Below are 27,788 nucleotides of genomic sequence, written 5' to 3'. Positions count from 1 at the left end.
GGGGAGGGGAACGTGCCCCACCCTGTTTATATTGGACACTGTCATTGTGCTGTTGGACAGGATGAGGATTGTCCCTCTTCTCTCTCTCCCCACTCTCCGAAAGATGGGGTAGGAAGGCCTGGCATGCGAGGTGGACTGCCCACAGCTCCCTGCCATTGATGTGCAGGGAGAGTTCCTCTCAAGTCCACATACCTTGAGTCCACATGTCACTGATGTGGGCTCCCCATTCCGTGTCAGAGGCGTCCATCACCAGTCGCAAGTTTGGGAAAGGCCTGGAGAATGGGACTCTGGCACAGACCACCTCCTCCTGCATCCACCCGAAAAGGTCCATCTTTTTGGCTTTTTTGGCCTGGGGGGCTGGAACTGCCTCTCTCTCTCTGACACCACAAGAGGAGGAGGAAGGGGGTGAGAAAATAGGAACTCGCAACCCTTTGGAAGGGACAAAGTAGTTCTTCTCTACTCCCTTTTCTGTGGGAGGTATGAATGTAGTCAGACTGAATAATTTTTATAATTGGTAAGGCCACCCTTGATGACCCTTCTTGGGATGGGTTGTCCACCATGGGGTCCTCCAGTTCCTCTATTTCCTCCACAGGGAGGTTCATGTTTTGGGCTACTTGGTGCAACAGGTCTTGGTATGCCCTATGATCAACTGGAGGGGGCGCCACCATGGAGATACCCACCACCACTTCATCCAGGGATGAGGAAGAAGCAGCATGCAGTGGTAGCTTATCTCCCGAAGTCTCTGGGGGATGGTGGGCATAAGCCTTCTCCTCTACCGATCTGGGCATGAAAGTTGGCTTGGGGCCTCAGCTAGCGGAGCTATCCCCTCCTGAGGGGCGAGACACAGCAGCCGAAGGTGCCCTTGAGTGATGTCTATCCCAGGGAGAATGGAACCAGTGGCTCGTAGAGACCATCACCCGGGGACTGGTGGTATGCCCAGGGTGTACAGAAGGGCCATTGTATAGAGGGCAGCCACTGTGGTTGCCATGGTGCTGGGGGAAGGGGTGGGGGGCTCACATCTACAGTCAGTGCGGCTCTATCAGGAACACATCGACGCTGCGTCAGACTCCGACTCTGTGAGAACCGATGTGCTGCCGATGATACCAGTATTAGTGTCGGTGCTGTGCAAGTGGATGCCCTTGGAGACCTAGACTGGTACCGGAAGAATCGAGACCTGGAACAGTTCTGGTTCCCTCTTGATCTCAACCTGGTCCAGGACCAAAAACGCAACCTCAACACTGAGCACCATGGTTCAACTCAGTGCTGGTCTTGGAGAATCTCCCCCCATCTTGGGAGCCCAGTGACAGAGTATCTGTTGGGGCTGCTGGTGTGGTGCACTCTGCCAGCAGAGGCGACCCATCTGAGGACGAGGAAGAACGAAGTGGGACTGGCCCACAAAAGCTCATCACCTAATAAACCATCTTGTTAGTCTTTAAAGTGCTACATAGTCCTGTTTTTTGCTTCAGCTACACCAGACTAACACGGCTACATTTCTATCACTATTCCAGAGACTGTGGGTGTCACAGCATAGTGGGCTTGCCCCTCAAATGGTGTAGTTTCAGCGATGCCAGTGGTTTAATCTGCACCCTAGATGCCTCAGTCTCCAAAATGTCTATGAGGTCCTGGGCAGCCTCATAGGTGTTGGGCATCGATGGCAAGTTCAATACTTGCATTGGACTTGTATGTTCCGGTGAAAGCCCATGTGTCGGACTCAATGGCCATGCCCCTGAGTTGACGGTAAGTTCTGGACTTCCTGCACTGGACTGTTTACACCATGCCTGGCCCTGCTGCGGGTGTAACTTATGAGGTGATCTGCCTCTGCCCTCTTTTCTGCCACGTGGCACCGGAGAAATGGACTGGTGCCTTGGCACTGTAGTCTTTGGCACTGGAGGGCTCTAGCACCAGGAGTCCTTGGCAGCACCTGCTCTTGGCACAGTGTCACACACTGAGACCAGGGTGCTACACAGCAAGCTGGCCCCAGTGCTAATTTCTCAGCCTGAGGAGTTTCGGCACCCCCTCCATGAAGAGTTGCTGGAGCCTACACTTCCAGTCCTTGAAATTCCTGCAGATTTGCACTTCTCAGTGCAGTGTTCTTCACCTAAACAGCAGAGACACATATTGTGTGAGTTGCTGTTAGGCATAGCCCACTTACATACAGTGCATGACTTGAAGCCTGGGGTGTTAGGAATGCCCCAGCGCCCCAGAGGGACTAACAGTCCTTGGGCACTTGCCCACTTCTTTTTAAGATTTTTCGACTGAAGGAGGAAAACAAGATGAAACACTATTCACTAGGGACTAGAAGCTTGCCAAGGTATGACAACTTGGAGGTTCCAATGCCATCACGGACGGTAAGAAGGAACTGAGGGAGGAGTTAGGGTTGGCAGTAGTATAGATGCACTAATTTGGTGGGTGGGAGCAAGCGGGGAGCTGCTCCCTACAGTAGCTGCTAGGGGAAAAAGTTTCCAACACTCGTGCTTGTGACCTGCTTGGAATCAACATGAACAAGCACTCGAAGAAGCAGCCAATCTTTTAAACTGGATATGATACTTTAAAAAAATAGACCGAAGGAAAGAAAGCGTCCAGGGGTTACTATTTTTGAATTGGAACAAATCAATAAGGGTATGTCTACACAGGGTATTTCCCAGGCTTCATTTGCAACTCCGGTTGCCTACATTACCACCCTAGTTCGAACTAGGGTGGTAGTGTAGACATACCCTAACATACTTCAATTTACAACTGGCTAGTGTTTAGATTAGAAAAGAAAGCATTATATTCACTTGTACCTTTGTTTCAAAAGAAGTATACACAAAAGGAAGCAGAATTGTTTCTTTGGGAAACTGGAGAGCTCCAGCACATGGTCATCTGTACTTACTGACATTCTGTGTTGGTGTAAACTCATACTGCTGTTGGGTAGCCCTCACTTGACCACCTAGTGACCCATGAGTTGAAAGGGATCCTTCTTGAGACCGATTCCTCTTGGCACTTTGGGAAGCTTGAGTCTCCACAAACATTGGTGTGAGAACAGTACTTCGGTAACGCCAGTTGGAATCAATAGTGAAGTCCTATGTATGTAAAAAGATCATAGTAAAAGCAAAATGAATTGAAACTTTTTCCAGCAGTGAAATAAAATGGCTAGTATCCAGGGCTGGATTATAAAAGAGGCTTTAGGGGCTGAAGCCCAGGATCCCAGGCTGTATTCCTGGCTGGCTCTGCCTAATGGATGAGAGAGGCAGTACTACATGCTGCTGTTCCCTCACCCTTTCCAGCCACATCACCATGACTGCAGAGAAGCTCTATATCCCTGCACACACCTGCAGGCTTTTCCCCTGCCACTTCCCCTGCTACTGCCACACACCAGTCAATGGAAGTGCACGGTAGCATGGAACCATTTGTTCTCGCCCACCAAGTGGGAGACGCACCAGGTAAGATTCCCCAATCCTCCACTCCACTCCCACATCTAGACCCCCCACACAGCTCCTGTATCCTACCTCCCAAGAACCTACACCTCCCACTCGCTCCCAGACCCCATAGCATTGTAGCCCCTTCCCATATACTGAACCCCTCATTTTTGTCTCCAGCCCAGAACCTGGTGGGGGCCTACATAATCTACTAGCCCCCCAGGGCCCCAGAAGAGTTAATCCAGCCTTATTAATATGTAATTTACCTCTTTAAATTCAGCATTGACTGGACTCCTTAACATATGACAACTGTTTGTATTTCAGTAACAGTGTAAGATCTTGGTTCAAATACACAACAGTCACTTAGCATAAATTCTGCTGTGATAACACCTGAACCATCATCTTGATTCTTTATTAACTTATCTTTCCAAGCTATAGGTGCCCTTTTATTTAAGGCATACAATGCATTGTCTACCAAAAGGATCTCTGACAATTAGCATACAACATATGTAATAATCACTTCTGTTATAATTATCTTTGGTTTTTTAAAATAAAAAAAACTTTACATTTGAAATGTTATTTTCCTAAAATAAATATCAAACTTCTAAGAATTTGAATATCCCATAACTATCTCAGCTGTTATCTTTATAGCACAGAGCACACGTTCAAGTCTCCTTCATTATTACAGCTCTGTTTAACTCTTGCTAAGGTATTACTACACTGATAACTAGACACTGCTGCACAAAGTATTACACAAAGTTATAATTTACCTGAAATTTGCATTCAGAAAGTGGATGCTCAAATATTTTTCTAGAATAATCTGGGCTCTTTCTGGTCATTTCAAGCAGAAAATTCGTCGCTAAACTCAAATACTGGGTTTCTATCTTGGTAGAGTATAAGGAATTTAACAAAGACAACATACGATCGAGGGTATTTGTAGGTAACCTAGTTTCATCACTCCAAAAATTCCTAACAATCAATCTGTAAAGAGAGAGAAGAGACATATTTGGAAACCAACAAATGGAACACTATAGAGTTACATAAGGCTTGACTTTAAAACTTCCAAGTTTTTTTTTTAAATGAATAACAAAATCTGTAAGAAGGATTAGTTCTCAAGTTATTTATTTCTCACTTCTTTACCTCAAACAGTCACACTGGCTTAGGTTAACCATCTCATTTTCCTCTCTCCACCCCCAATCTGAAGTTCATCTAAATGATATTAAAAGCTTTAATACGGTCACAAGAATTGTTTTATATTTTCTCAGTTTGAATTTTACTTATTATTATTAACTCATTTTCATCCAAACAAAAGAGAGATTGTGGGCAAAGACATTTAAACACACCTTTTTTCCTATTGGATTTCACTATAAAAGAGGAAAACAAAAATTTCCTCCAACATCAGATCTAATTTATTTTTATAGATCAAAAGTGCTCGGGGTACGTCTACACTAGCTCGTTAGTTTGAGCTAGGTAGGGTACTTAGGGCAAGCGGAGTTGCAAATGAAGCCCGGGATTTAAATATCCTGTGCTTCGTATGCATTTTCTCGGGCGCCGCCATTTTTAAATCCCCCTTAGTCCGAACTCCGTGCCCGCTTGTCCTAATTACCCTACCTAGCTCAAACTAACAAGCTAGTGTAGACGTACCCTGGCATAAGAACTGTTTTATATTAATATAGGATTAAGTCTAATATGAACCAAATATACTTACTGCTTTAGGGCTCCCATTGACTTAATAGGCTTTAGACAAAGTCGGAATGTAAAATCCCATTTAAAATGTTAACTGGTTAAACTATATGTTTTAATAGGTTAACCAGCCCACCATGGACAACAGGCTGTTGGAGAAGCTCCCTGCCCATGGCATGGTGCAGTGGGCCGGGCCAGGCAGGGCCCACTGCACCACGCCATCGGCAGAGGGATGTTCTAGCCCAGCCAGGCATGGTCCACCACATCAGGCTGCTCTGGTCAGGCCAGGTGCCAGTTAACATTTTTTCTGATTCTCAATATTTCAGCTAAACATAATGAAACAGAATAGAATACATACATACTTCCTAAAATGTTGACCTTTTGTTAATTTTATACAATAGAACCTCATTTATAAGACCCTCCCTTAACCAACTCACCGCATTTACTCAACAACCAGGACTACAGGATCAGAAATGGGATATATCCTCTAAGGCCACTTGATTGCATCATATTTTTACACTGTCCAACTTATCTAGTATTTTGATTACTTGATCTGGCCCCAGTCCCAATTAAACCAGTAAAATGAGGCTCTACTGTACTTTTAAAAGTTTATACTATTGTCTGTATTTGCCAAATTTGTCACAGTTAGTGATATCGTATCAGAAGCTAGGACAAAAAGATGCCAAAGTCTGGAATGGGATTGGATAAAATGTGGCCCATCCAAAGCCACCTCTCCCCCCACCATGCCCCAGTCTCAGAAATGTATAATGAAGACTATGCCCAGTCTGGGGATTCTAGAACCCAGAAGATGTTGGAAGGGCAGGAAGGCACATGTCTTTGGGAGAGAACTGCAGAGAGCAGTCAGCCAGAGGCTCCATCTGGTTCAAGCAGAAGCAGCCAAAGCAGGTACTTTTGGACATTCCAGTCAAAACTGTTGAATGTTGTTAGACTCTCTGCCCTAACCCTCTCCCAGTCCCTCCATCCTCACAGCCTCTTCATCTCACCTTCCCTGTCTTGTCTTCCTCACCTCCCTTTCCTTTCCATTTATCATATCTCCTCCTAACTAAACCCACAATCCCCAAAAATAATTGTGCATTTATATGACTTTTGACTTCATCACAAGGTTTATTGTGCATGTGTGTTCCATTCCTTCCAAGACTCCATTCCAAGCCTTATGTCTTGCTTGTCTATTTAGACCAGTGTTTCTTAAACTTTTTAAGACCGAGGAACACCAAACAATATTTTTTTTTATGAGGGGAAAAAAAAGCCCCCAGGGTAAAGTTGTTGACCCTGCTCCCCCCCCAAAAAGGAGGCTTGTCCCTTTAAGGGCAGCCATTTTTTATTCTGTTCTCTCCGTGGCACACCTCCAACTGCCTCTTTAAGAAACGCTGATTTAGACTGTAAGCTCTTCAGGACAGGGACATCTCCTACGCCTGTAGAGTGTTTAGCTCAATTGGGCCTCACAATGGATTAGCCCTTAGGTGACCATAAACAAACATGATAAATAGCAATAGTGTTGCCAAGCCTCTTCATGAAATATAATCAGAAACTGAAATATAAAAAGCTATATCTTCCAATTAAAAAAACATTAAGGAAAAACAAGAGATCACTTTTCAGAAACAAACATGAAATTTTTGAGTGAGGTGTATCTACTACATATACTGTTTACTGCTTAATAGCCTAAAAACCCCTACAAATATGATGTACAAAACAAAACTAAATCATATTCAAGAGTATCATCTTAGATGACTGATCATAGCATTCAGAGTGCTAACTTACTGTAGTCCAGAGTTTTCATCCATTAGTCCCTGAAGTAGCATTTCTTTTGCTAGTTTAAACACTTCGTGAGAATCTTCATCTCCTTGGCTTTCTGGATCCCTGATGTGAAATAAAAAATAAAGACAGTCTTACTGACGTCTCTCTCATACAATTTGCAACAAAAAGGGGAAAAAAGGAGAAATCAAGCCACATACCCAAACAGTCTCAACTTGGCCTCACTGCAGTGCACGTGGCTTATACATGCTGCCTTCACTGTCCCAAAATGATTTGTTTTGTATTTTGGACACATAACTAAAAAGAATGTTAGCTTCCCCACTGCAAAACTCTAGCAGAAACATGGGTTTATACAGCTTTTTATTGCAGTGTAGTTGGAGAGATTAAACTCAAGAAGAAGGTATAGCACTGATTTTGGCTAGATACTAAATTTTGTTGTTTTATAGCTGTGATTTCACTGCAGTGTAAGTGGCCAGCAGACACATGATCCCAAGATTGATGAAGAAGAGTCATCTAGAGTGATTGTATTTTAGATTCTTTGTTTTTGAAGGAAGAGGTAGAAAGAAACTAAGCAATGCTACTCATCAGAAATTTCTGCTGGAAACAATACAACTGATGTTTCAGAGAAGATATGCAATTACTGGCCAGAAATAACATTTTTTGTGTTCAGTTCTGCAAGGTATTCCCAATTCCCAATGGAGTGTTTTGCCAGAATGAATTCTTAGCACTAAACACTACTTGAAGGTGCGGGTGATCTTTTTCCCCAAAAGAAGGCAAGCTCTTTTCTTTACCCTATGAAAATTTAATAGAAGGCAGAAATACACTGCAAAGGAATGTAGTAATAGGGTGTGAAATAAGACCAATTTCCTATAATAAATCAAACTTAGCACTTAGTCTCAAAGTGCTTTAAAATATTAAATAATTCACAAAATCCATGACAGGTGAGAGAAAGTTACTGATCTGTAAGTGGAGGTTCTTTGAGCTGCGTGGTGCCCATCTGTATTCTACTGTGTGTTTACTCATGTGCACAATGCTCCCAGACCCAGAGAATTTGAAAGTAGAGTCACATTGGCCTAGCATATACACTGGCTTACTTAATGCCTGTGACCAATAGGATTAAGGGCAGGGCTAAAAAACTGTCTTTTCAGTTCCTTCTTTGCCATAAACAAGAGAAGTTCTGAAGCACAGAAGGAGGATGAATAGTGGAATACACATAGGGATGACACATCTCAAAGAATTTCCAATAACAAATCAGTAACTTTCTCTTCTTCTCCGAGTGAAAGTCCCTATGTTTTTTCACTGCAGTGATTGACAATCAATGCTTGGGGGATGGTGCAAGAATATAAGCAATAGAACTGAGAAGAGGAGACATCACTTCCCCAGGTGAGTACCGTAGTTCTAAGAATGCTTGCTAAAGATCTTGCTAAAGATCTTAGAGATCTTTGTCTCTAAGGGACTGGAACAAATCCAGCTGTATCTTGGGGCTTAGCTATAGACAATGGATCATGTGATGTGTCCTAGATGGAAGCTGGAGGTATGCAGGTAAGTATAGCTAGCAGTCAGTAGGTTCCAGTATAAGGTGGTGTTTAAGTGACTATCACTTATTTGCACTATGGTATCCATGAAGTGGATCTCTTCAGCGGACTAGTGGACTACAGAGGAATGTCAGGCAGATTTTATAATTCATCAGGATACAAACTTCTCCAAGGAAACACTGGTGGGCATCGATGATCAAAAATGATTGTGGGCAGCAAGTGCATAGTTTGAAGCCTGCAGCATGGTCCAAGTATCCAAAAAGGGAAGGATTCTCTCAAAAAACCTAAATCTAATACTTAAGAAATCTATTAAACACTAAACTGACAAGTTGTTAGAACTAGTGTGATGAGTTCTAGGAGTATTAGCCAGCACTCGGTGACTAAAGGGTTAAACTCCGGTAGCTACAGGCATTGGGCAGGGAACCAGGAGAACCAATGGGATAGGATACAGTGCTAAAATCTGAATTGAAGAAATATACCTACTTGCTGCTCTCTTTGTGGAGTTAAACTAGGAGTCAATCAGACAGAATTACCATGCCTACAAGGAATATTGGGCATGGGAATGGATTGGCCTTGAAATGGATTATAAATAAATAGGAGGAAAATATATATTTAGTCACGATCAGGTTATTTTCTTTGTTTTGTTGTTTGATTAACTTCTCTGCTCTAATTCCATGTGTACCCTCCTTCCCCATTCACTGTATGTAAGCTGTAGCCCAGAGATACTATGTTTCTCAGTGTTTTAATCTATTCTTTTCTCAGTTGCTCTGTAACACCTAGCAACCAAGTATGATTTGTCAAGTATTTTTTTTTGTTCTGTTAATAAAATCACCTTTTTAAGGCAATGATTTGATTCTTGTGTCCTGGAAGGTAACAGGACGTCTGTGCGTGTGCCTGCTTAGACTGTGAAGTCAGCTATCAGAGATTGCATTTTTTTTTCTTTTTTAAACTCTCTTGTGGTAAAAGAGGTTATGATACTCCTCTAAAAAAAACTTCAAGTGCTTCTTCCTGGGTTTCAGGAGGAGTTTTTACACTTACTGGTGGCAGCAATCTCCCAAGCGCAGGAAATCTGTGACCTTGGGGAGTTTTTGTAAGCAGAAGCCTGCAGAGGCAAGGTATTTAAGGTCTCTTGAGGGGCCGCCTGCTGCACTCAGAATACCAGAGTGGGGAACAGCTATGACAACTACTAACAATACCAAATCTAAATCTTATCTTGTAGGACAAATCCACAACTATGGAAATTAGAGGTTCCAACCCAGACCAGACAGAGAAGAGATGGGACTGGAGAGATGGGCAGTCCTCCCGATCCATGATCTTCTCTGTCAGAGGTAGGAGGTGAGCCAGGTGCATGCACAGACCAACGGATGCTAATTTAAAATTCTCTGGCTCTGGGTGCATGGGTAAAACACAGTGGAATACAATAAGGACCATGACTAGAACTACATAATTATAATTCCCATTTAACAGATGGGGAAATGAAAATAGACAAGTTTAAGTGAGTTTCTGTAGGTCTGTATCAAGAAGAAAATTAGAACTTACGTGATAATACCTTTCTCTCACTTTTTACACAGGGAAAGGAACTATTAAGATCATTTTCATGTAATTGATCTTATCCAGTTGGAAGACAGTACTTGCAACTAAAACCATACCTGTAGTTATCATAAATCCACATCAGGATGTCATACATGCGTTCCCGACATACTGGAGAGGGGTGAGAGATGAATCCTGTTATTCCAGGAAGAAGTTCTCTTAGTTCTAGTGGTTTCAGCTTAGGTATCATCTTGTATAAGATATCCAAACACACTCTCTGCCTTTCATCATCTCTAATAGAGACAAGATCAATTGCATCGGTTTAATTATTCTATTTATAGTTATGCATACAGCAGAACATTAAAATAACATTTAGTAATTTCAAAACAAGTAGTCCTATGGCACCTTCAGGCATGTCTACACTGGGAAATTATTTCAAATTAAGTTATTTCAAAATAACTCCTGAAATAACCATTTTGAAATAATGCTATTCCTCTTCACAAGCAGGAGTTGTTATTTAGAAATAACAAGCCTGGTAGTGTGGACACTCATCTTGTTACTTCCAAATAACTGCCTGGTGTAGACATACCTTTAGAGACCAACAAATATATATATATAGTAGCATAAGTTTTCATGAGCATAACCCACTTCTTCAGATGAGACGATCTTTAACAATTTCATATTGCATTATCAGTCTAACCAAATTGACTACTCGTTAAGGATGAAATCCTGGTCCCACTGAACTTTATGGGAATTTTGCCATTGATTTCACCATGTCAGGATTTCACAGTTTGACTAAAGAAAAAAGCTATAGTAAACACAGTTTTCAACTTCTATAGGAGGAGCAGAAAAACCCTGCCAGATTTTCTAATCTACATTTGCTCAAAGAGGAGAACCAGGATCTCTCTCTCCAAAAGAAAAAAACAAAACCCCAAACCGTCAAACTGCAAATATACATGGAATGTAAACTTCCTTCGTTACTAGAAAAACACAATGATATAAAAGTTATACTATGCGGCCATGTTGCTAAGAGGATTGTGCCTTGGTAACATGCCCTCTTACCTGTGACTCATGACTTGGATAAAATCTTTACTTTTTAGTTGTAAGTAGAGATCAGTAATCTCTTCTGCACGGTACATCACTACCTCCAGACAATATGTTTTCAGAACACCATGAAGTTTTGGTATCAAGAAGAATACTGTGTTCATAAACCTTTACATGACCAGGTGTCCATAAAGCAAAAACAAAAAAACCATTATATTACAGTGGTATCCAAACTTTTCCTTTTGTGCTCCCCATTATGAGTAATGAAATCTGTCCACAGCCCCCTCAGTTACTGCACAATTGGTTCTATAAAGATGATGATTTTTCTATATACAGCGTATCATATGATCGCACTATACCTGTCAGCAAGAGGAGGAAAGTTCTTTGCCACTTTATTTAAACACATAATAAACTTGTCATCTCTGGTGCTTTGATGCTGTTTTAACTGTTTTATGACACAGTCATAAACTGGACCCTCAAATATCTGAAAGATCAGAAACATTTTAGCATTAAACAAATGCCAACACCAGAAACACAGGAATACTCAAAATGTAATAATACTATTACATGGGGAATATTTTAAGTTACAGTGAAACTTCAAAGGCTTAATCTTGACATTTATGACAATTCACAGGAATAATACAATATATGTGGATGAAACATAGCTTGCCTGCTTAGCAGAGCTCCTGTATGTAAGAACGTCATGCACCCAACTGAATGAGAAAGGATGAACAAAAATGGAATGTACAGAACAGAGGAAGAGAGCTAAAGACCAGCTTTACTGGAGCACCACAGTAACAGTCCAAGAGTAGCAGTTAAGAAAGCATTTTCATTATAAGCCCCTATTTTCAAGTTCCCAGAAATCTTATATCAAATAGAGCTCTGAGAATCACATATCGTTAACATTATATTCATAGTGTGTCAGTACCACTGGCAGAAAAAAAAAGAGGTGAACACAGCTCCCCCGCACATCCATTCACTGCTAGGGTCAAAGACAGGAAGTTGATAGCACAGGTATTGATAGGTATTGAGACAAAGTGTTCCCAATGTGCTGATTTAGTCTTGAATTCTGATCCTCAAGTGAAAGCATCTTCTGCTACTGCCTAAGGGTATGTCTACACTGCAAAGTTAATTTGAAATAACAGCTGTTATTTTGAATTAACTTTAACAGCGTCTATACATGCAAACTGCTATTTCGAAATTAATTCGAAATAGCGGAGCGCTTAATTCGAATTTGGTAAACCTCATTCTACGAGGAGTAATGCCAAATTCGAAATAGCTATTTCAAATTAAGTGCTGTATAGACACTTTATTTGAAATAGGAGACCTCCAGCCCTTCCAGGGAACCCTGGTGGCCACTCTGGGCACAACCAAGAAAACTTACTCTCCTCTCCCCCAGCCCCAGAGCCATTAAAGGGGTAGACTCTGACCACAATGCTTGTGCCAGCTCCAAGCCTGCCAGCCCAGAGCCAGCAGTGGCCAGCGGGGCCCCTGACCCAGTGATCCCAAAACATGAGCAAGCAAGCCACTGGCAGCCAGCCCTCCACCACTCCCCAGGAGCAGTCCACCAGCTCCCAGGAGCCTGCCAGGGCCCAGAGAAGGCAGGCGCCTTCCTGGTCCAGGGTGGAGATCATGGACCTTATTTAAGTTTTGGGGGGATGCCCCCAATGTCCATGATCTCCACACTAGATGGAGGAATGCGGCCATCTATGGCAAGATAGCTACCAGCGTGGCCACCAAAGGCCAAATGCGAACCCAGGAGCAGGTTTGCATGAAAATCAAGTTGGTCTGCCGAGACCCCCAACCCTGGGCCCTGAGCTTCCCCTCGCCCTTGCTTCCCCCTTCCAGCTTCCTCCTCCCAGGTTTCCGCCTCCCCTCTCCCACCTCCTTTTCCCAGTCTCCCCAGAGGTTCATCCCCCCCCAGTTTTGTTCAATAAACACAGTTTTTATTTTTGAACACGTGTCTTTTGTTTGACATCAGGAAGGGGGGCTAGGAAGGGGTAAGTGGAAGAACGTGAGGGAGGAATGGGACATGAGCCCCGTGTGGGGAGGACTGGGGTGGCTGAGGGCTCCTCAGGGTGGATGCTCTCCCGCAGGGCCTCCTGGATCCTGACAGCCCCCTGGATAGATCCCCCAGATGGCAGCCTGCAGCAAGTGCAGCCGGGCTGATGGCAATAACCCCACGAGACACACCACCGTGCCCAGGGGCAGCTCTGGCTCCATGTGGCCGAGTGCTGTGGTGTCCCGAGTGCGGGCACTCAGGGCACTCCAAGACAGGACTGCTTTGCTGTCCCTCATCGAGGTAGACAAGCAAGCGGGGAATCCTGAGAACTGTCTGTCCGGGGTGGGAGGTAGGATCCCTTTAAGCACGGAGCTCTGTTAGCCTCAGGCAGCAGCCCCACCCACTAAGTCTTAACCTGATGCTCTGCCAGCACTAGTTCTGACCAGCCTTAACTTCGGTTCAGGGTCCACTCAGTGTGAACACATTATTTCGAAATAGCAAAACGCTATTTCGAAATAGGCTTTGTGTGTAGATGCGTTAATTTGAATTAGCTTAATTCGAATTAACTATTTTGAATTAAGTTAACTCTAATTAACGCTGTAGTGTAGAAGTACCCTAACTTCTGTGGAAGACTCATTACATTTACTATTCTCTTATTTTAGTTTAGACTTACAGATAAAACAGTCTAATACAATAAGGATAAAAGATACAATGTAATACACTCACATTTTCCTTTTCAGCCATATATCGAAGAATAAGTCCCATCACTTCTGCTGCTGCTGCATAAACTTCCTTATACCTTATTAAGGACATATTATTGGCCAGAGCTTGAAAGTATCTAGCATACAAACAAAATCAGATGTGATCCACTAATCTACTAAGTATTTGATTTTCCTTTAAAATCAGACATCTAAGAAATTCTAGAAATATTCATTGCTCTTCTCCATTTCATGAATTTACATTCAGTCTTAATTACAGTCTTTGTAATACAGTGAACTATTACACTAACATCCCATATCCATGAAGGTCTCACAGGGCCACAACACTTCCCCTTTGAATTTCTGGTTACAAAGGCATCTGGAATGTTTTGCCCAATCCTGATTCCACTCTGTGCCACAGAGTTCAACAATTTTAAGGGCAGGGATCACAATGGCATCAAGTGCAGATATATTTAGACCTTCGCCACTTCGCCTCCTAAAGTAAGAAACACCTTCAGACTTAGCTGTATCAACCTGCTAGATAGACATGCTTAGAGGTAGTGGTGGAGCCAGAAAGAGACAAAGTGGTCCAAGAGATGAGGATTCCAAATCCTACCCTCCATGCTGCCAACAACCTTCTTGGTCAGTTTATTGAAAGGCTTATAATGAAAAATTAATTCCCCAAACCGATGTGCTTCTCACCTCATGCTGTCTATTTCACATTTTGCATCATAGGGAGACAAGTTGTTAGCAAGAACAATACCTAACAACTGAATTCCCACTGAGTTGTCCTTTGTATCAGGATCTCCACCAGAAAACTGTTCAAATATTAACCTGCAGCAGAAGGATATAAAGAAAAAGAAACAAGTGCACATGACAGCACATGCTTAGGACAGTACAAACCTGGTGAAAGTGGCTACATGAACTGTACTTTATTGAGAGCACATATAGTATAACATGTCCACAAGCCCTCACAATTATCCCCCACTACACAACTTCCATCCTTTGATTTCTGAATTCTACCCTCAATGACTAAACATCGCCAGATTCTAACTCAATTGCACAAAAAAAAAAAAATCCTCTCAGTAGTTTCTCTTACCTTCTGCTCTCACATTGCCTACTACCTGTTGTACCTGTCATCTCTCCAAGACACTTTGCAGCATGCATTGTGTGTGTTTGTTGCCTCTGCAATTTTGGTGTTGACAACAGGGAGAAATGTAGGTGAATTTTCCACCAAGTGAGTAAGTAGCTGGCTAGAGCACTAAGACGGTTTGTTTTAAAAAAATGATTAGGTGGTCAAAAAGCCACTAAAAACCTTGTACAATTCTGGACTGAGCTACTGTTAGCAGGAAGCATTATCACCTGAGGACTGACAGATATCTCACTACTGTGTGAAAGGACCAAGTCCTCAGACCACCTGTAAGTTGCTAGTGGTCACAGTTTGAAAGCCACTGGGATAACTCTTTCATTCAGAAGAGCTTAGTTCACATTGTCCCTATAGTCTTTTTCTACTGAGAAATACTACCTGTATGGTATGGAAAGACAGTCCTTCCAGCACTCCACAACAGTCTTTAAAATTTCCAAGTTGTGTCTGAACACTGCTCTTTTCTGATGAAATACGTTCTTCATCAAGAATTCAAGTAATCTGTTGGCCAATATCTCATCTTTAATGTTCCCCTAGCAGGAAAGAGAACAAAAAACAACACGGTAACTCTGTATAAAACCATATTTTTGTTCTTAATCTGAACACATAGAATGCTTTCGTTCTCCACCACTTTATTGTTTAAAATATGACTTAATTATGCTAACACAATATTTATCACGAGATTACCATCAGTGTTCACAAGGATATTCTAGGGAAGTCAAATTCACCAGAACTTTAATAACTTCATGTATGAGAGTCCCTCCATCTTGTTATGAAAACATTAGGGGAAAGTCCATACTTTGAGCTATAGCAACTGAACCAAGTATTATACCATCTGTGCAGTGTCCCTCATACAACCAATGGAATTTCTCCATGCAAATTAACTGTAGAGTAATGATGGTGCTAGATGAGAACACAATGGTTAAGGATTTGTGGCATGGAAAAGGTATCACCCAATTTTCAAATTCTCAGTGCAACAGACCTCCAAATCCCAGTGAGGACTGAACTTGGAGATATTCTAAATAAAATGTGCTCTCAATCAAGCTAGTGACTGTTTCCATCAGAGATGTAAAATCCCAGTTAATCAGTTAAACCTTAGCTTTAACCAGTTAAACAATTAAGCAGGATCCCGCTCCTGACTCCCCTCCCCACTCCACGCTCTGCACTTGAGGTGCCTGGCTTCTACGCCTGAGTACCAATTAACCAGTTCTCATAAGCATCGCCCAGTAAGGGTGACCAGTTAATTGTTACCCATTCACATTCCTGTATGTTCCACATTTCCTTACTTTGGGAACAGATACACTGGTCCAGGAAAGCAGAGTAACTACTATTTCCACGACCATGTAATGAATTCCTTCTCCTCCATTCTCCCCAGAAACAACAAGCTGCAGTAAGGGACCAAGCCATTGCTTTGCATAAGGTCGGAAAACCTAGGAGACATAAAGAATAGTCATCTATACAAACCTACTATGCAAGGAGCATTTATGAATCACACTGTTACAGGAATAGCTACTTTTTACTAAAAACATATACATGACCATATCAGGTCATGCCAATAGTCCATCTGGCAAATCATTCTGTTTTCCAACAGGGGTTACTGTTGACTACTTCAGAGAGAATGAACAGGAAAATTATTAAGTGGTCCATCCCCTGTTGTATAATTGCCATTAGTTGAGACTGGACATTTAGGCAAAAACCATACAGAGAAGGCTATTTTTAACATTGTATGAAGCATCATGATTGTAATTTCAAAAGCTCCTAAAGAAAATTTTCCCATTGATCAATTAGCTACATACCCCATTTGTTTTTCGGTGCACAAAAGTCAAGTTTGCCATTATTACCACAGAACATGGTTTCTTCTGATGGAGCCCATCTACCAGCTTCCCATACCCATAGGCTACGTCTACACTGGCATGATTTTCCGAAAATGCTTTTAACGGAAAAGTTTTCCGTTAAAAGCATTTTCGGAAAAGCGCATCTAGATTGGCAGGATGCTTTTCCGCAAAAGCATTTTTTCGCCATTTTCGCAATCGGGGCTTTTTTGTGGAAAACAGTACTGTGCTGTCTACACTGGCCCTTTTGCGCAAAAGTCTTCCGGAAAAAGACTTTTGCCCGAACGGGAGCAGCATAGTATTTCCGGAAAAGCACTGACGATCTTACATGAGATCGTCAGTGCTTTTCCGGAAATTCAAGCGGCCAGAGTAGACAGCTGGCAAGTTTTTCCGGAAAAGCTGCTGATTTTCCGGAAAAACTTGCCAGTCTAGACACAGACTAAGTCTCTTTGATGGAAGTCAGAAAAATGACTTACCCATGCAGAATGAAGCAAGTAACCAAGCTCATGCACACTTGCACAGGCGCATACAAATATTTCTCAAATAATTTTTAATGTAAAAATCTGTGTGTCATCAGGCTGGTACTAAACTATTTTGAAAACAGTGTTGACTGCTGAAATTCAATGAATTATCAGCTTCAACACATAGTATTTGATACATAATGTATGTATTATGTATGAACAGTATGATTCATTTGATCAAGAATACTCTGTTTTAAAGAGACAAGCTGAAGTAGGATTGAAACATTTTACACTTGAAACAGAGGAAGAAAGAATATTTCCACATAGTCACCAAAAGCCTTGTTCAAGGACTATTCAGCTTTATATTCAGTTGCAATTAGAGCCGCACACAACTCAGAAGTTTTGGTTCACAGGAGTTGTTAAAACTCTTTTGAACCAACTAACATCATTTAATTTTCAGATGAAGCTTAAACCAGGAATGCCTTCCCTTCAAGTAACCAGGAGAAGTTTAGCTGGCGTAGGTTTTTGTTCTGAAAAGGTTATACAGCTGAACTTGTAATCAGTGTAAAATAATATTTTACTAGAGAGACAGAACATGATACAATTTTTTATAAAAACTACTCACTTCCTCAGTATTAATAATGAGTTTTGCTAAGAAGAGGCGAATATTTAGTGGCACTGATGGATTCCCCAATTTGCCATGTATAAACTTCATCCATGGAGGAAGGTCTGGTGGAACTATTCCCTGAAATCAAAATTAAATAGATTACTTTAAATACTTATAATTCAAAACTGCCACAGGTTTTATTCTATTACACTATGGACTGATAGAAACAAAGGCTATAAACAAGATTTTAATTATAACCCCCTTTCTTGAGGTTAAGAAATCATAGAAATATAGAACTGGTAGGGACTTTGCAAGGTCATCTAATCCATCCTGCCTCGAGTCACAACTAAGCCTAACATCCAGATCATTCCTGTCAGATATTTGTCTAACCCAGGGGTGGGCAAATGGGCCTCCATGGGCTGAATGCAGCCCGCCAAACTGGTGGATCCAGCCCGTGATCACCCTGCCACTCCCCCACCTCCAGGCCAATCAGGGTCTGTGGGTGGGGGAGCATGAGAAGTCTCCTGGTCATCTAGGGCGATGCCCCATCCAATGTCACCTGGGGCCACTTCAGAAATTTTTGAAGTGGCCCCCCCCTTTTTTATTGCCCATCCCAGTCTAACTTGTTGACAAGGATGATGACAAGGATTCCACGATCTCAATTAGCAACCTATTCCAACACTTAACCATCCTTAAAATAGAGAGATACTAAGATATGAACCAATACTGACCTCATCTACTTTGGGTGTAATATGATTTCTTTGCATATGTTTAATCAGGGTCGTCATAGAGGCCATACATTCATGCTGATTGAGCTCATCCATCTCTAGTTCCATCAGATCATCTGGATCCATGGATTCTGTGACTTCCTGTCACAATAAGGAGACCCAGTTAATCATGAGGAGATTTATATACCATTTTTAGAAATCTTAACTATACTGTTCTTTCATGCTGATTTCCTGATATACAACTGAATTACAACAATAAAATTGTATTCAATAGTATTTAAATAAGCAAAAGAACAAATTGGTTATTCAAACCAAAATTCCTGCCCTCTCCCCCAAAAAAACAACAACCTATTTTGCACAGCTCCAAATCTCTGTGTCTAAAGATGCCAGCTGCATGTCACTGACTCAGATATATAAAATAATATGGTAGCAACAATCAGAAATATAAAATTAACTGGTACCTATAAGGCTATACTTCCACTCCATAACTGAGTGCACAACCACCATATACTTCACGCAAGAATTATGCATTTTTCCTAAATTTCACTCCCAATCAAGCTTTTTGTAAAATAATTAATCACTGGTGAATTCATAGGCTGTTTTCCTGTGAGGGCAGCCATAGCCATTATACTTCCCAGAAAATATCTTATTAAACAATAAATACAAAAATTAGCTTCACCATCACAAAAAGGCAGAAATCAAAATTCTTTGAGGTTGTTTATGACATGTTCCATACAATTTAAGTCAACTGTTAAAATATCCTTCTCACTCCAAATTATGAAAAGAGGTGGCTGATATTAGATAACATTATAATTATTTTGATAGATCTTGCTTTAAATACTTCGGATACCTGGATAAACACTATTTTTAAAACACTGAAGGTGATTCTTACAATCTTACTTTCAATACGACAACCACTCATCTAAGTGTTAAAGGCCTCTGTCAATGTCAAGTCAGGCTTATATAAGAACATACTGTTGTAAGCAACACAAGACACTATATCATCACACAAGATTAGAGTAACAAATAATACTGCTCTCTCTCTTGTTCAGTTTGTGTACATTCGATACCAAATGAACAGTTCCAAGATTTTTTCCTACATAGTCATTCATTAATTTTCCAATGTTGTTTCTATGATTCTTTCATATAGTAACAGTAAAGCAGGAAGTGGAAAATAGGAAACTGTAACTATTTAAAAAAATTGTAAGGGAACTGAGGCACAAATGTACATAATATAACCACTTCTAATCTAGTTAAATTCAGAAAACTACAAATGGCAGTGGCCCTTTAACCTATATTATAAGATACTTCTAAAACTAATTTAGTGACCAATTTTTCTTTGTAATTAGATTCAGATATTAGAAATTCTGTACTGTAGTTACCTTCAACAATGCAAGGCCTCTGTCTCAGTGACCAAGTCTCACCATTCAAATTAAAGTAAGATTAAGTTAATAAAGGGACTCAGATTAATAACAAAAATACTTACTCTGATGCCTCAAGCCTCTCATTAAAAACAGAATAACCTGTAGAGACAACTCAACATGAAACCTGAGTTTTAGACTACTGATACTCTATTTCCTCTGTGCAGTATAAAACTTCAATTACCTTTTTCCTGTAGTGTATACTGGTAGCTGTAGGGTCTTGCGAACCGTAAGAAAAACTTTGAACTCCAGTTGAGAAATCAAATTGGCTCATTTCTTCACTGAGACTGCTATCCACCATATATGATGCAGAAGGCAAATACTGAGGCTCATCTAAACAAGAAAAATAATATATTGTTAATCAAAACACTAATTAGAATGAAAACTGTTTTTAGTAACTACTCAAGAAAAACAACAAAATTTGGTTGCTTAAGCTAAGTAGTATTCTAATGAAAGCTAGACCAGGTACAGTGTCTTTTATTTGCACATAGAATCCGTATTGAGCACATCACTGGCATTTTTACAAAGGTGGTCTCCTGTCCAGGTTTCACAATAACACACAAGTTTGTTAATAAATACGGTGAAGTTGGTCTCTTTCTTGGTATTATTCCTCCACAGATGTAACAAATAGTCTACACATTTGTACCTATTAGTTTTTCAAAGTTTCTTGCACTTTAATATAATTAGAAAGGCATGGAATGGATCACTTCCCCAGAAAAACAAAACACAGTGGAGTGGGAAAATATTTGAAAACCATTTAGCAAACATGTCAAAATGCAAAAATGCATTGTAAGTTAGCAATTCTTATACAGTTCTTCGCCTGCTTAAGGCTGTTGAGAAAGCGGAAGGAAATAATACCTTATATCAGGGGTTCTCAAACTTTGTGATACCACGACCCCGAAAATGCTAAATGAATTTGTGTGTCCCCTCACCCTCACTGCCCTGAGTCACTTCCTCCCCACTTCTCACCAGACTCCTTGCCCTCCTGGGGTTCCTTCAAGGTGTTTGCTGTCCTCAACCCCCTTCTCCCCTGCAGGCTCCTTCCCCCGTCTCTTTCTCCTTTGTGCCTCTTTTCTGCTATCTCTCTCTTTGGTTCATCCTCTCCTCTGCCCCCCATGTGCCCTTATTTACCTCCAGATCCTCTGCCCTGACCCAATCCCCCAGCCTGCTGCCTGAGGGACCCGTCCCTCTCCCAGGTGGAGAAGCATTCGGTCACCCAGCAGCCGTGCTCCGGCCGACCCCTACTGTGTCTGCTCCTGCACCAGCCTCACTCTCCCACCACCTTCCCTCCTCCTGCAGCTGAGCTGCGCTCCTGGAGTCCCATGGCCCCGGCCACACTGCGCGGCTTGCCGGCGGCTGCCTTCCGCCACCCTGCCACTCTTTGTGGCCCGGAGGAGAGGGATCACAAGTGAAAAAACGAATCCAGCTGTGACCCCCGCCTAAGTTGCTCGTGACCCTTCTGGGGGTCGCAACCCATAGTCTGAGAAACGCTGCTTTATATGATTATACTCTAATTACTGAAAAAATAGCTATGAAGCCTCACAAAGTCAAAAGTTGCACAGGCACTGCCACCTGCAGAGCTGAAATTTAGAAGTGAAAAATTTATCAGTTTTTTCTAGATGCATCTCTATTAAAATCTGCACATTCTATGTAAGTACAATGATGAATTATATGTTTACAGAAAAAAAAAGAGTGGTTTTTTAAATCATTCTACATTCGTGCCATACCTGAATCTTTATTTACTGCCTCCCTGGCTTCCTTCCGAATAGTAATATACCTTTTCTTCCTTTCCATGGGCACCTACAACACCAACACAAATATGAGCTTTGAAATTAGTTAAAATTGCTATTTAAAAAATTAGCTGATAAAAATAAGAGTTCTATTTTAAGTATCTTTTACAAAAAGATTAGAGAATTATATTTACTACCAAGCAAACTCTAGATTTATAACATAGCTTTTGAACCAATTTAAAATAAACAGGAGTTCCAACTTATAAATGCTAGTAATCAGTGTTACAGAATATATCACATCAGCTGATCTAATGACACAAGTGAGGATTTTTCTTTGGGATAAATCTGCCAAAACAATACATTAAAGTTGTACATCACAGTTGTGCTTTTCTTGCCTTGTATTTGGGATTTTCTAGAGGCACCAAGATTATTACGCAAACTACATAAGGTTCTGCAGGGTCAGAGGTCTCCACCTATATTTGTCATGCTTTCAAACAGCATAATTTCTCTCAATGTAACACACATACATACAGCACTATTCAATGATTGCGTAGTATTAAAACAATGAACTTTTTCACTGTATTACAATAAAGCACAGAACTATTACTCACCTCAACTTCAACAGGAAATGAATATTTATGCTTCAGATCTAGCAAGTTCTCAAAAATAAACAAATTCTGTGAACCAAAGCATATTTGGAAATTTAAAAATTAACAGAATATCAATAGCTGGGATACTAGCAGTATTTTTTTATTAAAAAAAACAAGTGTTTCAGGTTGCTATACAAAATAATAACTGACAGTCCATTCCATTACACTCAATTATGAGAAATAACTTATTCTTAAATGTCTGCATAATGGTAAAGTCACTAGTTATTTTAAAAGGGTACACAAAGACCATGTAACATTCTCTTATACAATAATATTTCAAATGGCTGGAAGGATTTTGTAATTTTTAAGAATTTTTCATAACAAAATAGCAATTATTATAATATTTACCCAGTGTAGTCCTGGTCCTTCAGAGCAGAGGGCTGGTGCTGAGTGTGTGTGCGGGAGTTGGGCCAGGGCCTAGGGGATGTGGGGGAGGGGACTAGGAAGCAGACTAGGAGTATGGGTGGTACAGGAGTCAGGGTGGGGGTTGAGGAAGGGCTCAGGGCAGGGAGCTGGGAATGTGGGGGGGAGTGTGAGAGTGAGGTTAGGGTGTGAGCAGGGGCTCAGGGCTGAAGTCCCACCCAGCGGGGCCTTTTCTCTCCCCCAACAGGCAGGGGCCTTTTTTCCCCCGGCCCTTCAATGCTGCAGCCAATGGCTGGGGGGGGGGGGGGGGGGAGGGAGGGAAAGAGAGGGAGGGTTGGGGGCAGGGAGGCTACTTACTCAGTTAGGTGGCAGGCTAGCCCCAGCCTTGCTAGCCACTCTCTTCGTGGTGTGGCTACTCCCAGTGGTCAATATGCAATATAGCTCTTCCTTGCGCTCACTGCCCTCCAGTAGCCACTCTCACTATTGTGTCTCTCCTCTCTGTGCCCCCTCCCTTTCCATGTTATGGAAAATAGTCCTATTCCTGGCAGTTCCTGTTTTCCTGAAACAATTAAACCCTGATCTTGCTTTAAGTTAGGATAAGAGGAAGCTAGGTACCAAATTTCGTGATCCAAGCTCTCACGGTTTAGGAGGAGCTCTTGAACAAAGAGACTCATGGAGTAACAGACAGATTCAAATATATCTAGACTAGCCAATTAGCCGGTCATAAGACGGGATTTTCAGGTCATCTTTCCTGAGCTCTCTCTCTCTCTCTCCTCCTACTGCCTCCCCCCTCTCTCCCAGCTCTCCTCCGCCTCCTGCCTCTCTCTCCATCTCTTTCTTTCTCTTCTCCTCCTCCTCCTGCCTCTCTCTCCCCTCCGTCTCTCCCCGCCCCCCTTCCCCTTTCCTCTCGCCGTGGCACTTGGCTGAGTGCTGCCTGCTCAGTGGGGCTGCTGCGAGGGAGGGGGGCGGGGTGGTGACATAGAGGGCCGGGGGGGGGGGGGGGCAGGCCGTGTACGTCACTGCCCTCCCATCCCCTCCCACCCTGGGGGAGCCAAAACAGCCCCTTGCGCTGCTGGCTCCCCTGGCGGCCCGGCTGAGAGGTGCAGCACTCAGCTGAGTGCCACAGCGGGAGGAGAAGGGGGCGGTGACGTACACGGCCCCACCCTCTGGCCATGTATATCACCGCCCCGACCCCTTCCCCTGCCTCCGTGGCGGCTTGGCTGAGTGTTGCGCACTTACCCGGGCCGCCGCGGGGGAGGAGGGATGGGGCGGTGACGTACACGGCCAGGGGGCGGGGCTGCCTACGTCACAGCCCCCCCCCCCCCCCCGTGGCAGCCCGGCTGTGGGGCGCACCACTCAGCGCCATGGCAGGAGGAGGAAGGAGGGGCCGTGATGTACACGACCCTGCCCCCTGGCCGTGTACATCACCGCCCCGCCCTCCTTCCTGTGGCTCAGCTGAGCAGCGCAGCCCCAGCGCCACTCAGCTGGGCTGCCACAGGGGAGCAAGCGGCGGCAAACAGCCGTCTGGGGTCCGGCTGCAGACAGTGGCTGCACCCCCCCTTCGCCAGGTCTGCTTCCCACCCCCTCCTCCCGTCCAGCCCCACGGCCCCCGATTCCCTCCAGCTCTGCTTCCTGCCCCCTCTTCCTACTGGCCAGCCCCACGGCCCCCAAACATCCCCCGCCAGCGCTGCTTCCCTTCCCGCTTCCTCCAGGCCCCCCATCCTCTCCTCCAGCTCCACAGCCCCCGATACCCCCCAGCTCTGCTTCCCGCCCCCCTTCCAGCCAGCTCTGCCTCCCTTCCCCTCCCTGCATGGCGCCCTGCCCCCCTTCTCCTCCCTCCGTGGCATGCTGCACCGCTCAGCTGGGCCCAGCTGAGTTGCACTCCCGCCGGGCCCAGCTGAGCAGCGGCCGCTTGACACCCCGGGCCCAGCTGAGTGGCGCTCCCGCCGGGGGAGCAAGCAGCGGCGGCAAGTGGCCGTTTGGGGTCCGCGCTGCATCCTCACCGCCAGGTCTGCTTCCTGCCCCCTCTTCCCGTCCAGCCCCACAGCCCCCGATCCCCTGCCAGCTCTGCTTCCCACCCCTGCTTCCTGCCGGCCAGCCCCACGGCCCTCGAACACCCCCCGCCAGCGCTGCTTCCCTCCCCCCTTCCTCCGGGCCTCCTCATGCTCCCCTGCAGCCCCACAGCCCCCGATCTTCCCCCAGCTCTGCTTTCCACCCCCCTTCCAGCCAGCCCCATTCCCTTCCCCTCCCTGCATGGCGCCCCGCCCCCCTTTTCCTCCCAAAGGGCCATTTGCCACGGGAGTGCCACAGCGTGCCACGGAGGGAGGGGAAGGGGGGCAGGCGCCACACAGGGAGGGGAAGAGGGTGGGGCTGGCCAGAAGGGGGGTGGAAAGGAGAGCTGGGGGGGGAGTCAGGGGCTGTGGGGCTGAAGGGGAGGATGGGGGGCTGGAAGAAGGGGAGAGGGAAGCAGCACTGGCGGGGAGTGTCCGGGGGGGCTGTGGGGCTGGCCGAATCGCCACGGAGGGAGGGGAAAGGGGGGGGCGGAGTGCTGACATACACGGCCGGGGGCGTGGTCGTGTACGTCAGCATTACAGACTCACAGACAATGGGCTACTATATATATAATATTTTAGAAATGTGCTATAGAGAGGCTGAATGTATTGTTATTGCACTCTCAATCAACAAGATAACAAAACCTCTACCAGTGATTCAATTACCATGCAGGATCAAAGACAGCCATCTACATAGAATCGTAGCACTGGATGGGACCTCAAGAGGTCTTCTTGTCAAGCGGTTCTCAAACTTTTGGGGCTCCGGAGCCCTTTATATGCGTAAAAAATGTATGTGGAGTCCCAGCGGTTCACTGATTTTATGTGTTATACTTATGCAGAGCCCCAGCGGTCCACTGACTGCATGTGTTGTACCTATCAATATTCACACTTTGTCAACCTCATGGAGCCCCTGGATATGTCTCGCAGAGCCCTGGGACTCCGCGGAGCACAGTTTGAGAAACACTGTTCTAGTCCAATCCCATGCACTCAAGCCATGATTAAGTATTATCTAGACTACACAGGTGTTTGACTAACCAGCATTTAAAAATCTCAAGCGATAGAGATTCCACAACATTCCTTGTTGCATTGCTTAACTACTATGACAGGCAGTTTTTCCTAATATCCAACTTAAAGCACACTTGCTGCAATTTACACCAATTGATTCTTGTATGATCCTCGAACAAGCACAATTTTTCTTCCTCCTCCTTGTAATAACCTTTTAGGTACCTGAAAATCTGGTATTATGTCAGCCCCCCATCTGCTCTTCTTCAGACTAAACCCATTTTTATGAATTTTCCCTTATAGCATGGCCCGCACAAAATTCTTGGTCCATGAAATCTGGTCTTATCTTATACAGACTTCACAAGAGAGATGAGTGTTTCTTAAACTGGGGGTCTTGACCCAAAAGGCAGTTGCAGATAGAGTCACAAGGTTATTTTAGGGGGCCTATGGTATTGCCACCTTTACTTCTGAGCTGCTTTGAGATTAGTGAGGCTGAAGAATGGAAGTAGTTACCCAGGAATAGGTGGCCATATCATGCCATGCCATCCTTATTTTGTGCTGCTGCTGGCAAAGGCTCTGCCTTCAGAATTGAGCTCCCAGCCAGTTGCCACCACTCTCCAACTACCCGCTCTGAAGGTAGTGCCACCACCAGCAGCAGCACAGAAGTAAAAGTAACAGTACGACAACACCTCTATGAATAGCCTTATGACACCGTCCCACAACTTTTTATGAGTCAGGAACCCTAAAATTACAACACCATGAAATGTCAGATCTAAATAACAGAATCGTGAAATTTATTATTTTTAAAATCCTATTATCATGAAATTAACCAAAATGGACCATGAATTTGGTGCGGCCCCTATTTAAAGGGCATGTTTTCTAGACCTTTAATCATTTTTGTTTTTATTCTCTGGATTTTCTCTAATTTGTCCACATCTTTCCTGAAATGTAGCACCCAAAACTGGACACAATATCTCAGTTGAGGCCTAATCAGCAAAGTATAGCACAAGAATTACACCTCTGCTTGTTTCATCTCTCATCAGTTTCTTCAATAGCAATATGCATTATATAGGTTCAGTTCTTGAGTTTAAAGTACAAATATTCAGTTGGTGTCCAAAATATGCTGTATGGACCTTGCAGGCTATTAACATGACAGTTGCCTCTACATTAAATCTCACCTTTTCTGGTTTTTCTGTGAAGAGAAAACCTTGGTAGAATTTACTTTCAGTGAAGACGCAACTGATGACAGCAATGGCACAGTTGTATGCAGCACAATGGTACTGTCTCCTTTTCTCCAACAGCTGACTCTCACCAGCCATGTTTTCTGTAAATGCATCATAGCATGACCTCAAAACAAAACAGACCAGAAAACACTGTCAAAAACATTTTTAGAAGGCCAAAGAGAGCCCAATTCAAAGGATGTTGCTGGATGAGACAGTCCCTGCAGCAGAGTCACCAGAGTAGCTGGAAGACTGGCAAGTGGAAGGGCGGTGGCTGGATCCTGGCTGGGAGTCAGAAGCAGAGCCGGTCTCGCAGATGAAGAATCATTGTTCAAATGCCCAGCGGGGGAGGCTGAGAATGGAGCAGGTAACATGGCTGGGGAATCGGTGCCCGAAAGCCAGTCCAGCGGCTGGGGAACCAGTGGCCCAGCTGGAAGCAGAGCTGGTCCCCCAGCTGGGTGACTGGCAGCTGCCAGGGCCTGCAACACAGCAGGGTATGAGGGCAGCCTGTCTACGAGGTTGGCAGTCTATGGGGAGACCCTGGTCTCTGGCAGCAGAGGGGCCAGAATGACCATCTCTAGTCCGGCACACTCCCTCGTTTGGGACTGGTCATGTCCTGAGTGTGCCAGACTAGGGAGGTTCAACCTGTACTTTGATGAGTTGAAATCAGAGCAAGAAAACATTTTTGAGACAATCTCTCAACCCACACAGGAGACACACGTACCTCTTATCTAGGAATTGATGTGCCAATAGGCGCATGTTATTTTTCTAATAACAGAAAAATTAAACAAAAGATCTAGAACCTTTTAGTAATAAGTAACAATGAAAGATAAGGGAAATCCACTAAGTCATTTTAAAAGATGCCAAACCTCACACCTTTCATTAAAAACCAAACCAAACAAAACAAAACCCCCAA

General features: G+C 43.6%; 1 protein-coding gene across 1 annotated transcript in view; it reads right to left on the bottom strand.

Moving 5' to 3' along the window:
* Window positions 1–27,788, bottom strand: part of PRKDC (protein kinase, DNA-activated, catalytic subunit) — a 195,215-nt gene that overhangs the window by 79,165 nt on the left and 88,262 nt on the right. The window contains exons 43-58 of the mRNA XM_089776265.1: window positions 26,831–26,999; window positions 22,198–22,263; window positions 21,584–21,656; window positions 20,041–20,189; window positions 18,439–18,576; window positions 17,726–17,845; window positions 16,094–16,237; window positions 15,189–15,340; window positions 14,366–14,497; window positions 13,692–13,803; window positions 11,323–11,447; window positions 10,982–11,131; window positions 10,039–10,212; window positions 6,861–6,959; window positions 4,169–4,379; window positions 2,873–3,062 (exon numbers count right to left, since the gene is read on the bottom strand). Coding sequence (XP_089632391.1) covers window positions 2,873–3,062; window positions 4,169–4,379; window positions 6,861–6,959; window positions 10,039–10,212; window positions 10,982–11,131; window positions 11,323–11,447; window positions 13,692–13,803; window positions 14,366–14,497; window positions 15,189–15,340; window positions 16,094–16,237; window positions 17,726–17,845; window positions 18,439–18,576; window positions 20,041–20,189; window positions 21,584–21,656; window positions 22,198–22,263; window positions 26,831–26,999 — 2,204 coding nt within the window. The remainder of the gene's footprint in view (window positions 1–2,872; window positions 3,063–4,168; window positions 4,380–6,860; window positions 6,960–10,038; window positions 10,213–10,981; window positions 11,132–11,322; window positions 11,448–13,691; window positions 13,804–14,365; window positions 14,498–15,188; window positions 15,341–16,093; window positions 16,238–17,725; window positions 17,846–18,438; window positions 18,577–20,040; window positions 20,190–21,583; window positions 21,657–22,197; window positions 22,264–26,830; window positions 27,000–27,788) is intronic.

The sequence above is a fragment of the Pelodiscus sinensis genome, chromosome 2 (assembly GCF_052426305.1).
Source record: "Pelodiscus sinensis isolate ZL-2025 chromosome 2, ASM5242630v1, whole genome shotgun sequence".
In the NCBI taxonomy this organism is placed as follows: domain Eukaryota; kingdom Metazoa; phylum Chordata; order Testudines; family Trionychidae; genus Pelodiscus; species Pelodiscus sinensis.
Note: the sequence above shows the minus strand (reverse complement) of the source record. Positions and strands in the feature narration are given on the sequence as shown.